This window comes from Eupeodes corollae, chromosome 1 (genome assembly GCF_945859685.1).
Source record: "Eupeodes corollae chromosome 1, idEupCoro1.1, whole genome shotgun sequence".
Taxonomy (NCBI): Eukaryota; Metazoa; Arthropoda; class Insecta; order Diptera; family Syrphidae; genus Eupeodes; species Eupeodes corollae.
In genome coordinates this window covers 209,946,144-209,961,751 of record NC_079147.1, presented here as the reverse complement: position 1 = coordinate 209,961,751, position 15,608 = coordinate 209,946,144, and the positions used below count along the sequence as shown (strand labels likewise).

The following is a 15,608-nucleotide window of genomic DNA, read 5'->3' as shown; positions in this document are numbered from 1 at the left end:
AAAATTTTTTGTAGACTCACTTAAAATTTTCTTTTTTCCCATATTCGTTTTATGCAGCAACAAGAAAATCGAATGAAAAAGTATTTCATTCGATTTTCTTGTTGCTGGGATAAACAACATCGAATTTGTTTGAAAACCATAAAAGTGTGCAACTCGAAGCAGAAAAGTTTGCCAAAGAGAAGGAGCATTCAAAACAAAACAAACAATAACTGTCAAATTTGAGCCAGGGGCCACGAGTCAACGTGTAATAGCGCTTGCCTCACCGAATACAAATTTATAAGGAAAGTCAAAAGTGAGTCGTGAATCAACGTGTAATAGGGAACTACAGAATTTGCCCTACTACAATACTGCCATATGCCTTGGAATGTCTTCTAATGCAAAGCTTAAATGGAAAGAGCACATGAAAAAGAAAAGAGAAGAGCTGAACTTGACCGAAACCCGTTTGGACCTATGTATGTTTTGTTTAGTTTAGTGTTTATTTCATCAAACAAAGTTACAATGCTTTAGTGATTACTCCATAATAAAAAAATAATAATATACGTACAAAAATCAATAATGAATAAAAAACAATAAATAAATAAATGAATATAAATATTAAACATTTCCACCATTAAGGTTTCTCAAAATAACGAGTAAATTGTTTTTAAATGAAAATCTACCAAGACAAAAGTCGATCATATCGCAAACAGAATTGGATTCTTTTAAGCACCTGGTCAATGGTTCATTAGCAGCATAATTTGTTCTGTGGAATGTTAAATAAATTTTGGTTTCTAAGCATCCTCGCAGGAACATTGAAGCTAATTAAGCTCAAAATTTCCGAACAATCAATATGATTAGTTAAAACATCACGAATAAACATAACTCCAGAAAACTTTCTACGAATATTAAGAGGCAAGATTCCAAATAATTTACACCTTGTTTCATAGGAAGGCATATCAATGCTCCAATGAAGCCTTTTTACTAATACCCTTGTAAAGCGTTTTTGAATTTTCTCAATTCTAAAAGAGTGAACTTCGTACAAAGGGCTCCAAATAGTATTGCAATACTCAAGAGTAGATCTAACAAACGCAAAAAAAAGACATTTCAATGTGTGAGGATCACAGAATTCCTTTGAATTGCGCAAGATAAATCCTAACATAGAATTACCTTTGGCAACTAAAAAGTCTATATGTTTTAAGAAATCAAGTTTTTGATCAAAAATTATCCCTAGATCTTTTTTAAAGGTTACTATAGATAAAAAGATATTATTTATACTATAGGAAAAATTAATTGATGTACGTTTTCGACAAAACGTTATACTTTGACATTTAGCAATATTAAGGTGTAAGGAGTTAATCCAACACCAATTTGATAATTTTTGAAGATCTTCTTGCAGCAATATGCAATCTTGTTCAGATTTTATACACCGAAAGATTTTCAAATCGTCTGCGTACATTAGACATCTAGAATTTAAGAAAACATTGGGAATGTCATTGATAAATAACAAGAAAAAAAGCGGACCGAGATGGCTTCCTTGTGGAACACCCGAGGTAACATTGATAGGCGATGAAAGAAAATTATTAATACGAACAAACTGAATGCGACCCTTTAAATATGTCCGTATCCAGTTCAGCAAATTAGAATGAAAACCAATTTTATTCAACTTCATAAGTAATATATCATGGTTCACCCTATTAAACCTATTCAAAAATTCCAAAACAAAGTCCTTCGCGATCGTTACTTTCAACTTGAAATGGTAACCGAAGTGGTTAAAAAACACGCTTTTTCATATAATCAGAAATTGCAGTCTTATCAACTCCGAAATAAAGACCTTCTGAAATGTTCGAGACAATGTTTGGAGGCTAAAAAAACCAAGCTTTACAGCTGATGTTTTAAAAGTTATGGGAAAGTATTGCCAAAAAACATGAATTTTAAATTGAAAGAAAAATTACAAACCATTCAAGGAAACACTGAAGAATATACATAGGTATAAAACTTTTTTCATATATGGCAACCCTATTCAGGTGCATTTGCATCATAAAACACTTTACATCAATATCGGATCCACTGGGGGGGGGGCTCATAATTTGTTTGTTTTTCCGAAGGAATTCCCTTTAATTCAAAACTAATCGTGTTGCGTTAATGGACATTGCCCCCATTATATTTTAAATTATTAATTTCTTGTATATAAAAACAAAATTTTGTAGTTTACTTCCTTAAACTTTGTTGCTAAAAGTACTACTTTTGACTGAAGATTGGACCATGATCATAATATAAATGGGATATTCAGCCCTATTCCAAAAAGACAGCACACATTTTTCAACTTTTGACCAATGGACGATCCAGGGGGGTCATATGAATGATAATATAATATAGCTTATACAGTTAAGTTGTATAAGTAAAGATTTCATCTAAAGATTTGTTAGTAATTTAAAGATATTCGCCATAAAGTGATTTGCTGTCAAAAACAACTAAAACTTTTGTTTTTACTCAATTTAGAATTTGAAAAAACTTTAGTCATACTTTAAATTATTTTCATAAACATTGTTTTGAAAATGAGTAAATATTCAAGTTCTTAAGAAGAAACCTTGAATAAGAGATCATCAATGATCAAAAATGAACTTTTTTATTTAAAAAAAAATACTAATTTTGTTTACAAAACTCGATATCTCAGAAAGGGGACAACATTTTTTGACGAAATTTAAATGTAAAATGTACATACATATGTAATTTATAAGCTCTTTATTTAGTGCTCACACAAAAATATTTTTAAAACAAAATTTAAAATGATTTTCGAAAAAAATATCTCAGAAAGTGGGCAACTTTTTTTTCATATCTATTGACATAAAAATATTAAAACGTGTAGTTTGTGAGGGCTACAAAAACTTTTCTTCAAAACTTATTTGTTTACCTACCTTACCTTGTTTTAATTTAATTTTTTTGCGAAATTGTGTAATTAAATGCAACTATTTCCTTAAATTCAAGAACAAAACCTTTGTATCTCTACAATTTGTAAGTTTTGTTGATGCCTTTGAGATCAAAATGCGAATAAGCAGTTTGATAACGATAGTAATAGGGGACTCACGGAAATTGAGTTCAAAAAAACTTTGTTCAAAAAAACCCAACATATAAATCAGATCCTCGATAATTTTCTTAACTTTTGAATTTTTGCTTTAATAGAAATGAAAACAAGAAAAGTGTATTGTATTTTTGGAATGAAGCAACGTTTCAAAACAATTTCCTACATTTCTCCTACAACTCTCTAAACTATTGTGTTTAAGCTCTTAAATATGGCATATTTAGAAAACTGTTATAATCTTGGAATGCTTTCTATGTAGGGAGTCATCCAAATTAAATATTTAGACCATACCTTGCTGGACAACAGTGTTCTTAAATAATTTGATAACTTAAGTTGTCATTTTAGCAATTATTAAATTTTGTTAGCCTCCTTTACAAGCATTAAAGACAATTTTTAAGCGGTGAGTAAAAACTCTTCTAAGAGTGTGACCCCCCTTATTGAAAAGTGTGGATCCACCCTTGCTTTACATACACACTCCCACACAACATACATACACAAAAACTCAATATCGTAAAATTAAAAAGCGTGAGTTAAAAACACTTGAATTCAATAAAATATGAAAAAGTAGTTAAACATTTAAATCAACTTTATACAAAATTGAGGAAAATCATTAATTTTAAACTCACCAGATTTGCCCAACTTTTCACCAATTGCGTCCCACGCTTCTTTTCTCGAAGTCTGATTTCTATAGTCTCTGTGCTTTAAGTCCCATAAAATGGTACTTTCCCGTACGAGTTTTATTAATTCCTCCTCCATGTATATCATTTCACACGCTTCACACGACTGATGAGAAGAATCGAAATAAAACGAAATAAAGAATAATTTCCTTTGCTGTGCAATCGAAACGAGAGAGAGTTGATTCGTTGATTGTGTTGTGTTGTGTTGTGTTGTGTTGTGAATTGTGATGTGTGTTCGTGTTCTGATGGAGTTTAGGTTCTGTCCCTGCGATTTTTAAGGGGTGGTTGCAGATATTGGTGTATAATGGGGTGGCTTGTGATTGCGTGTTTACACGTCACGTTCACTATTGACGTTCTAGTGATGACAGACTGTGGGAGGAAATTTGTCCACAGTAATAACCAAAAAATTCCTTTTATCTCTCCCTCTTGTTAATAATATCTCAATATTATTAAATTAGTATTAATTATTTATTAAATCTTTTTGTTATTAAATAATAAATAATTGAGAGATGTTTCTTTGGTACGTTAGTGAATAAATTAAAGTAATAAATATAACCTTGAAGGTTTTAAAAATATATAAACTGAACTTATCATTTGTTTTTCTGACCCTCTTCTTAAACCTAAGATATTTTTTGTATTCCACGTTTTATTTAAGTAGAACTTTGGTAAGCATTAACAAAGGTTGTATCTTTGGGGTATCTTTGAAAGATAGTACAATTATGTTACACTTTATTTTCCTCAGCGCTCGCTGTTTAAGCTTTCAAAAGGTGGAAAAATCGCCCCGTTATGTTTATTGTTCGTCTTCGTCCGATGTTATTTTCCTATAGCCTTCCTCAATAAATGGGTTATCTGGATTTTTCAAAACGGACCAATATTTCTTAAGATTAGTGCGTTCAAACAAACAAGCAAACAAACAAGCAAGCAAACTCTTCAGCTTTGTAATATTAGTATAGATTTCTTTTTGATAAAAAGTCTATGTTAATTTTTGAAGACGTTGAATTGGCTAGAGTTTCATCTTCATTATAAAACCAACTATTTGCACCACATTAAATAATTTGTTCAATACGAAAAATGCCATACTTTTGCATCTCTTAGCTTATTGAAGACCCACAAAGAAAGGGACTAAATATGACGAACTAACATCAATGATTCAGGTTGAATTGAATTCGCACAAACAAAATCGTTAGTCTGTCTTTGACAACATGCAGGCTATAGCTTTGCATTTGACAATACATTTAATACATCGGAGGAAGTCGGTGAATATATAACTAAATATAATGTAACTATAATAAAAGTAATCACGTGGCATGATGGTCTTAAATATGGCGCACGTGAGTGCTGTATACGAGTATATTGAATTCAAAGAATATTGCATATCAGAAACATCACTAAAGGGTACACCTACACTCTATGTCATTTATTCAAGTTCACCTTTTTATAACTGATAAAGTGATAAGTGTAACCATTGTAGAATCCGATAAGGCGATATTTAATTGTCAGTTTTTTGACAGTCGTTTTGATTTTTGTTCTTCTCTCTCTCTCTCGCTACATTTCTCTTTAAATATGATAAAGACAGATATCGTCTAAATGACTTTCACTTCGTCGAACGATCTTTTTCATTTCAAGCGATTATTCGTGAAGCAAGAAGCAAATAATTTTTATCAAATTTTGAGAAGTTTAAAAACGATGTCATCTGTCAAATTAAATGTCACTTAATACAGCAATGTCAATAAAAAGCAATAAATACATTTATATATATGTATCTGCGCTGGTACGTAAACATACATAAATATGCATACAAATGTATATCTAGTTAATAAATGGGTTTCAAGGGCTTTATTTTTAAGGATTGCACGTTTTTCCAATATATGTACCTGTGGAGGCTTATGTTCATTCTTATACGTTTTATTTTTCCTGGAATTAAGGCTTCATTGAATAGAAATCATTTTTCTAGGTAATTCAATTCAATTTTGATGGTATTTTATATTATTTTGTTGTAATAGAATATTAAAGAATTTCCAGCATATTTCTTTTTTAAATTAAATAAAAGTCAATTATTTTCATAGGTTTTGGATTTCAAAAGATGTTGGAATTTTTCCATGTTATTTGTTGGTACTTTACTTTTCTCTGATGTATTCCTTTCATTCTATATTAAACCCAGTGAAGGATAAATTTTTGATTTAAAGAATTTGACGTAAAGAAAATGAAATGAATGAAAGTAATTCCATCAATAAAGTACTATTTTAAAATTAAAATATTTTAGTGAGGTCAAAATCAATTCATTCAATCCTAAACTTAATTTAAATTATTTTATTATTATTATTCCTTCGCGTCTGTATGTTTGCCATAGTATGAAAAAATACTGAACTGCGGTTTTCATTTATCGGCAGAGTATATCCTGTAGACGGTTAAGCAAGGGCGGATCCAGACTTTTAATTAACATATAGACGAGTTTTTACTCACGTACAAAATTAAGCTAGCTTAATGCGCATCTTAACCTTACATTTACACATTTCAAGGGCTAAAGTGACAACTTTAGTTATACAATTATTTTAGAACACTGTTGCCCAGCAAGGTATGGTCTAACTTTTTAGTTTGTACGACCCCAACATTTGAAAGCTTTCCAAGATTCCAACAGTTTTTTTTAATATGCCATATTTTTGAGCTAAAACACAATAGTTTAGAGGGTTTTTGGTGCATTTTGATTTGAATTGTTTGAGATGATCTGATATAAAGAATTGTCGGGTTTTTTTTTGGGGAATATTTTCGAATTCAATTATCTACTTTTAATATCGCTTATATCAGTCTGCTTTCTCGTAGAAGCTAGAAATTAGTTTGATATTAAAGAAGTCAACAAAACTTAAAAATTATACAGAGAAATTGTGTGGTTCATGAATTTAAGGAAATAATAATTTATCTAAAAATTAAATAAAAACAAATTAAGGTAAACAAATAAGTTGGGCAGAAAATTTTTGTGTGGAACTCTAAGCATCTAAAGAAAATTCACTTCAAAAAGTAAATTTATTTAATTTTTAATATATTAAAAGTTTTGATTTTTGCATATGAAATTTTTAAATTTTGTCTCAAAAATACTTTTATGTATGCAGTTTTTTAGTGCTTATAAATATACATTTTACATGGTGACCCCTTTCTGAAAATAAAAAAATCACTTTTTTACCATAGCAATGTCATTGTCATTGATTAAAATCTCGGGTTCGAAATTTTGTAAAAATTACGAATTTTTGAGACGTAATTGAAGGCAAGTTTCGGTAATTTAAAGGCAACTTAATATCAATTTGACGATCTTCTTATTCAACTTATCCTTTTAAGAACCTAAATATGTGCTCTTTTTTTTTATTGCCAACATACATCAACTGTAACCATTGGAAAACTGATTTTGCGAAACTTGAAAAATTTGTGGTACAACAGAGCTCATCGAAATTGATGGTGGTGGGAGATTTGAATGCAAGAATTGGTAATGAAGCTGGAAACGAAAACCGAATTAGAGGGATAGAGCGGAAATCCAAAGATACGGTCTGTAACGCTAAGGGAGAAAAATTATTAGATGTTTGTAACTCTTACGGTCTTCGAATTATCAATGGAACCAGCTGGGTGGATAAGGAAGGTGAATTTACTTTTGTCGGCAATCAGGGTAGATCGAAAATGGAGCTCAGAGTTAAAAATGTGCCCTTTTCGGATCACTTTCCATTAGTTGTGACTTGTGGACTTTAGATGGCAAGTTAGGACTGAAACCCTATGAGACTCATACTAAAACTAAGGTGGAACCAAAAAAAAAAGTTCAATACCAAATAAATCTTAACACTTTCCTCAAAAGTTATCAGCAGTATAACCTGAGTTAGTTACAAGAGATCATGAAAGCATCATATCCGAAAACGTTGTGCAGTAATAGGAGAGCACAAGATAGCTTTATAGCGCCCTGGTTTGATCTAGAGTGTAAAAAGGCCAGAAAATTATCATTTGGATGGTTAAGAGATAATCGTCGCTCAAGCGATGAGCACTTTAAAAGACAATATCTTCAAGCAAACACCTATTACAAGAAATTGTAATTGTATGAACTCTGAGGACTTTTGGAAGTTGGTGAACAATTTCAATGGTAAAACCTTTAAAATCCATCCCAAGTTAAGCCCCTTGCTCTTTTGACAGACCATTTTAAAAATTTGCTAAACCCAATTCATGAAGGCAACAACTTTTATTTTGCACGTCCGGGTATTTATAACGAAGTTTTGGACAAATATATAACCAACAAAGAATTACATAGAAACAGCAATGAACAAGATGAAGGATGGAACAACGAGGTGTTGGAAACAGGTATAATTCCTTAAAAATTTAGGAAATCAATCATTTTTCCGATCCGCAATAAAGGAAGGGAAAAGGAGGAATATCTTTTTTAAATTCGTGTTATAAAATATTTACAGCTATTCTGCAAACACGGCTCAATAAATGAATTGAAGAAAATAAGCTGTTGATAGAATTTCAGGCAGGCTTTAGTCAGGCAGGCTCTTTGGTATGGGAATATCGTTAGAATTTGGAAAAGTCCTGCAAAGCCTGTATATGGATACTAATGCAGCAGTTTGGAATGGAACAGAAAGGTCGGATTGTTTCAAAATTGAATCTGGCGTTAAACAAGGTTGTACGATGAGTCCAAGCCGATTCGCTTTATTTATCGAAGACTTAGTCGATTTCTTACCTCCTGGTATCGAACGCGGGAGAATTAATTAAAGCACTCTAGTTTGCGGATGACAGCTTATGATAAACCAGATTTTGGAGTACTGTAAGATATGGAACCTAATAGTAAACATGGAAAAGTCCAAGATCATGATTTTCAAGAACGGATAAGGCAGAAATTGCCTTAATGAAAAATAGAACTACAATGGTGAAAATATAGAGATTTTGAAAACGCATCTGAGAGAAAAGCTTGCAAGTGCAAAAACCACCATCAGCCCATATTGGAGTAAGTGTTTCTCAAGAAAAAATATCGCAAACAGCAGTGAGTGCACTGTTTTTAAGGCAGTAGCAGAATCAATTTGTTCTTTGCAGCTCAAGTATGGGGAGCAAAGCAATATGAAGATGTGGACAAATTGTTACGCTTCTACGTTAAAAGGGTCTTTCGAATGCCATCAAATACTCCGAACCATATACTTATGTTATGTGTTAGCAAGACGTAAAAGGCGTATACATTGACTTCACATCACTTTACAAAAGTAGTCAAGCTATGTTAAATTGCACGATCTTGAGGGCCACGATTGAGTTCACGAACAAAATAATTGCCACCTCCAATATTTTACGAACAAAAAATTAATTACATCTTCAAAATACATAATTGAATTTAATGAAAAATAACGTTTTTGACATTCAGTAAAATTTTGAGAAAAGTGACATGTTTCTTACAAAAAAAAATGAAATATTACTAAAACTTGGTAAAAATTTATTTTCGACTAAAATATATTCAAATATTAAAAATATTGGCTTAAAACTAGTCAAAATCGTTGTCAATATTCAGTAAACATTTTATAAAAATGAAACAATCGGTTTTTTCATAAAAATTTAAATCTATGAATAGCACACAAAATTGGTTAAAATTGATTAAACACATTGAATTGAATAAATGAAAGTATTGACTTCAAAATGATTTGATTCTGTGCTTAATTTTGTTAGGAAAATCCAATCTGTATTTGTTTACCTATATAAAATAAAATTTCAGAAATGCCACTAATTTTGGTACAAATTGATTTCGACTAAAAATCTTGTTTACAAAAACAGATTTTAAAATCAATCTTTTTGATAGCGTGCGAATATTAATGGTTATTTTTACGAGTAGTTTACTTTTTAGAAAAATTCAACTTAGTACTTTTTTAACAAAACAAGAAAACCTACAAAAAAAAAAACCAAAAACTGACAAGAAATGGCTCTCGACTCAGGGACTAGGAGAGCAAAGGAAGGTATCGACTCCAAATCATTTACCTCACACAAAAGATTGTTATTAATATTTGTTTACAGTCTTAGACAAATCAAAAAAAGGGTTCACCCCAGACTCTTTTTTTTCTATAGAACTGTAAGCCAGTTCATTATTAAATGGCTACCAAACTGAGCACAAAACGAGTGACAGTTGTCATAAAGACCAATATTTAAGAAATATTCAAAATCACACGTTAAAAAAAAAAACACCTGTTAGTTAACTAACTCAAAATTCAAAGAAATGAATAAATAAATATTCATATACGAGTATTATTTTCTATAGTTTATCATTATGTTTAAACTATAACCCATTCCTTCCTATTTTTTGAAGTAATTAAATTGTTTTTCTATCAAATACCAAGGTTCAATGTGCCATTTTTGTAAAATCTATACTAGCTCCATAAGTCTACCTAAAACAAGTAAATACTGGTATCAACATAAAAACGGAATTTCTAGCACCCAAAACATCAAAACAATCTTTCCTATTTAAATATGGTCAAAACTCAAGTACGTAATTTTAATTTGCAACATTTGTTCATCATTCTCAGATGGTTAAACTATCAATTTCTTATCAAAGCAAAAATAACTAAAAAATAAGTTTCCAAACATCAAAGCACATGTTTCGCAAGCCTTTTCGGATTAATTTTTTTTTTAATTTTATTCTTATTTTGTTACGAAATTTCGTTTCATTACCATAATTAGAAACAAAAAATGGAATTTCCACTCATAAGAGTATAAATAAATATGTACTATGTTCATATAGACGCATTATAAGTTATAATAAGTTTAGATACTTCAGGCCTACGAGTATAGTAGAATCATGTATCTAATTTAAAAGTTAAACTTCTAACGTTCAAAACTCGTAAACAACTTTGAAACATATAAATGTACATTTGTGTATATAGAAAAGTTTACACAAGTATGGGTACACCTAACTTTTCTCCATACAAACATATGTATATAATGTAGAGTGCTTAACTAAAACCTCCCCTCTGTCTAACTCGTCTCAAAATGTTAAAGCACATTTTCGAAAGTATTTTTTTATTCTATCGATATACATTCATACATATTTACGTATTTAATATGTCTACAAATGTAGGCCTAGGTGTGTACATACATATGTATACATATTTTTTATTTAGTTAGACATTTTAATGATTTGGTTTTTATTTTATCGGTCTTATTTTATTTTACTTGTACTTTTGTGTATTCGTAAACAAACTGAAAATCTACGCAGTTAGAATATAGCCGGCATGGCGGCGTAGGTTTTGACGTAATACAAAGTTGACAACGAAATAGGGACTAGTATTGGAATTGGAAAAAATGATGCAATTATTAATGTAGATGTATGTAAATATGTTTAAAAGGTACAAAGGTACATAGGGACACTTGAGAGTGGATTAAAATATATGTATAAAGGGTGTTTTTCTTATAGGTATAAGACTTTAAAATGGAATAAAACTCAGATAATTTGATTAGATTTAAATATGATTTCTGTAATGTGACCACCACGACTTGCTCGGTCGTAGTAATATCTAGCGTTATATTTCGTTAAACTTCTTGCAACATTTATGGCAGTATATCGGCAATAACGCGGTGAATGCTGTCCTGCAAGTCCAAGTGGTCATAGGTTTTAGGCTTATCGGGGCGTTAGGTTAGCGACTGCACATATACGCACAGAAAACAGTCAAGCAGCCTTAGACCGCACGTAACGAAAAACTATGATTAACAAAGGTCTCCTTCATAGATTATATGCATACGAGCTTGGGCTTCTCAAAAATCTGTAAATGTTATGATTTTTAGCCAAATTAAGTTGGATTTTGGAACATATTGACATATACCTGGCTCAAAATCACCAAGGTAGCAAATTTCAAAATTGGTTTTATGACAAAAAAATTGCAGGTTTAAATAATGACTTTTTTTATTAATAAACTTTGAAAGGGCAGCGCACAGAATTCTATACCTTATTATTATTAGAAATATTTTGTAGTATTAAATATCTTATAGAAACCATTAATTCGGGAACGTTTTTCTAAGTTTGATAAAATTAACAAGAACAAAACAAAGTAGTAATGAAAACAATACATACAAAATCTTCTGCTAGGAAAATACGTCAAATCATGTCCGGGAACGTTCCCGCAATGACCGTTCATGAAATGATTCTAAATAAGAGCGCCCTTTGATTATACGGCGTACATCTTAAATGCCATCTGACTTTGTCAATAGGAAACTATTATTTGAGGTTTCTTTGTTATTTCGAGTCTTAAAAAAGAATTTCATCAATAATTAAATGTAATAAATACGTTCACGGAATGAGGGACTATTGATGTACGCTCTACGAATAATGAATAGAAAGGTATTTAACATTAAGATATAATTTATTTGACGAAAAATACGCTGACATCTATCTGGCTTTGTTATTGTTCTCTTCCTCGACTGACGTTTGACACCGAATGGCTGCTTTTTTTTATAGTTAAAATAAATAATATTTTAGTATCCTCTCTTAAACTACATTTTGTATAAAAAATACGGTGTATTAACTAATGACCGGGGTTAAATACCTTAAATTTTTCAATTATATTTTGGACTTGTTGAAGATTGTAAATTAGGACGCGTTTCCCAATTGATTTTCTATGCTTATATATAGACTTCATTTAAAATTCACTTTATTAATTAATTATATTGTTTGATGGACACACAAAACAGGTTAGTTTTGGTATTTTATTACCTTTTTTTTCAATTAAGTCAAGATTTAAAGCATTAAATTGCTAGCAAAGCCAATTCTGCACCTTGGTGATTTGGCCACCTACGTTGGAAGTAATTGTAATCGCCAGACTTGTCGAATTAAATATTTTGACATTTCTCGACGTTTCAATAGAATCTTTATGAAAGATTTTTAGAGAGATGTTTGTGCGTTCGGAAGCTTTTATTGTCGTCAATATATTAACGACCAGCGGGGATAATCGACTTTAAATAAATGTTGTTATACCGATAATAATACAGAAAGATGCAGAAAGGACTTTCAAAAAAGAGATTGGGATGCGACACGTACTGATAACTTCCCATCCCGTTTGTCTTTCTTAAAAGTTTTAAGGTTTTCGTGTTTTGTTAAAAAAGTTGTCAGTTGAATTATTCTTAAAACCTTGAAAATTACTAACAATATTTTGCATATAATGAAATAGTCGGATTTCAAAAAACTATTTTTGTTAACTAGATTTTTATTCGAAAACCAATTTTTACCAATTTTAGTAACATTTCTTAGAAGTTTGTATTTCCTATATATAAACAAATATTTTTTGGATGAATTAAAATAACTTGAAGTGAATATGTTCTATTGTTCACGAGACATCGATAACGGAACATCACTTTTTTATTGATTTTTAAAAAAACTTTATTGAGTGTGGGAAACAATATTTTCTATGAGATATTTAAAATAAGTATGAAGGCAATATTTTTAACTTTTAAAAAGATATTTCAGTCGTAAGTAAATTTTTACCAAGTAGTATGTTTTTTTTGTAAGAAAATTATCAATTTGATTTTTCAATTTTCTTAGAAAAATCCTATCTTTATTTGTTTATATAAGAAATAAAAACATTCAAGAAATCCTACTGAAATTGGTAAAAATTGGGTTTTTAAATCTCATTACCAAAATTATGTTTAACAAAAAACTGATAAAAAATGGGTTTCGACTCAAATATTAAGAGATCAATTAAAAATATTGAATTCAAGTTATTCTATATCTCACACAAAATGTTGTTATGAATATTTTGTAAAAGTTTAATCCACAAACGAGATGGGAAATTTTGAGTGCGGGTCGCATCCCAGCCTCTTTTACTTATTTGGTATAACGTCACTTTAAATTAAATAATTTCAAATTTAATTGAAGTCGCTAGACTTATTTGTTCGTGGGATATTTAGGGTCAACCAAAATGTTCACATTTTAAAAATTGCTATAGTAAAAAAAACTCTTTTCTAGGGACTTTAAAGCCTCAAGAAATGCCTAAGTTTTAAATTCCACAAATCAGACCGATTAAAACAACTTCCTATAGTGTAGTTAATAAACGAAATTTTTTTTAGAGTTACAGAATTTTTAAATGAAATAAAACTAAGAAAATTTCTGTAAATTGATATGAAATTTAATTTATTCCAAAGATAATTCTCAGCATTCAAATTTAAATATGATTTCTGAAATGTAATCCCCATTGGGTAGTTTAACCTGGAGTTTCAATGTTCAATGACTTTTTCCAATTGCAATTGCAGGGATGGAGGAAACCTACATTTTATATGCGAAAACTGAACTGCTAGCCACTGGTATTACTTCACATACCCACAGTAGCGATGGTCAAGCGACGTTAAATTGCACGTTACTGGAGGCCAAACTCCGTAACGCTACCAAGCACTATTTCAAAAGATCAATTTTAACTTGAGCTGTGTGGCATCTCCTTCCGAATTCTTGATAATGGAAAAATTCGGTAATCATACTGGTCAACATTTACTGTAACGTTTTAGCCCGCATAACTTTTAAGGAAGTGCAGGCCATTTATTCCATAAACCCATAAAGCCCGTCAGACTCTCAGTTTTTGTGCATGTATCGGTGACAACGTACCCTTGAGGATTATCATCACTCCTGTTTATGAAGTATTAGTTCATCGCTTGACCAAATTACGGTTAAACAAATGATTTATATTGAATTGCCAAACCAAACTAAAAATAAATCATTTGACGCATGCTTAAATAGCTGTTAGTTCAATAAGTGTTGCCAACTTAAAGTTCTATACATTTACTTACATACTCACGCAACAAATTTGTCCATCTAGTTTGGTCCCTAGCTAGATGAAGGATGAGCGGCCTTCTTCTACTGCACTGTCCTGAGAGCATGGATTCTTAGACTTTCGAGATCAGAGCATAAGTGTGTGCTCTTCTTGACTTATCAATCTAAAGCGCTAGACTTATATCCTTCTGGATGAATCATGCGTCGCTGTATAGACTGTTCAATATACTTCTAAAAAACAAGTGTTCACCTTTGATTTCTTAAGAGGATCTTTTGTTGGAAATCCGAAATTTTGATGAAATTTAAATGAACATAAATAAAAAAATAAGTGTTAAATGACCTGTTTTTCAGTATTGCGTGAAATTAATTTTACTTCTAACGCTTTAATTTCTCAAAATATGATTGATAAAAAATTTGAATGTATTTCTATCATTAAAAACTTGACGTCAGTTATTGTAATTATTTAAAAATGCAGTGCAAACATATTTAAAATTTTGGGCTTACATTAACAACTTAATCACTATCGTAAGAACTATAAAAACGCAATTACCTGGCTTAACAATTTCCTTGCATTTTACTAAAACCGAACAACACAAATTTGGAACTCCTTATTATAAGAGTAGTGTTTTGCTAGAACTACATTATAAATATTAATATACCTTACTTTTCCTATTCCTTTATGTATGTATATATGTCTAAAGCAATAGTAGGCGTTTAATTGTTTATCATTATACATATGAGAATGAGCAAAATAGTTAATAGATTGTTTCTTCGAATAAATTAAACACCTGCCTTAAATCAATTGGTATCTTACAACCTAGAAAAATATAGTATAACACGTGTGTTCGTTTCTATGGGTTTCTATAGTTTTCAACTTTGTGTTGTATGCGTTTAAGTCTACCTGAATTTTGTTTTCGGGCAGTCGGGTCAGGAAATTCAAAAAGAAACTGGAATCCTTTCCGTTTAAGATCAAATACAGAACATATGAAGGTTCATACATACATACATATGTATGTATATTGCTTAAGGTAAACAAAAAACTTAAATTCTTTGAAATTCTTATTTTCAATAGTGGAATACCTTGTGTATAGTTACTTACAGGTTACGCAATGAGAGTTTTGTATTT

The 15,608-nt window shown here is 30.5% G+C and overlaps 1 protein-coding gene and 1 long non-coding RNA gene across 3 annotated transcripts in view; one reads left to right on the top strand and one right to left on the bottom strand.

Moving 5' to 3' along the window:
- Positions 1-15,608, top strand: part of LOC129939603 (uncharacterized) — a 111,994-nt gene that overhangs the window by 63,726 nt on the left and 32,660 nt on the right. The window lies entirely within an intron of this gene.
- LOC129939602 (uncharacterized) overlaps positions 1-15,608 on the bottom strand; it is a 30,468-nt gene that overhangs the window by 2,881 nt on the left and 11,979 nt on the right. The window contains exon 2 of one of the 2 annotated variants that reach the window (XM_056047677.1): positions 3,685-3,841. In XM_056047677.1, the coding sequence (XP_055903652.1) occupies positions 3,685-3,823 (139 nt within the window). In that variant the 5' untranslated portion in view covers positions 3,824-3,841. Of the gene's footprint in view, positions 1-3,684; positions 3,898-15,608 lie in introns of those variants that run through there. The other variant, XM_056047675.1, reaches the window with a different exon arrangement.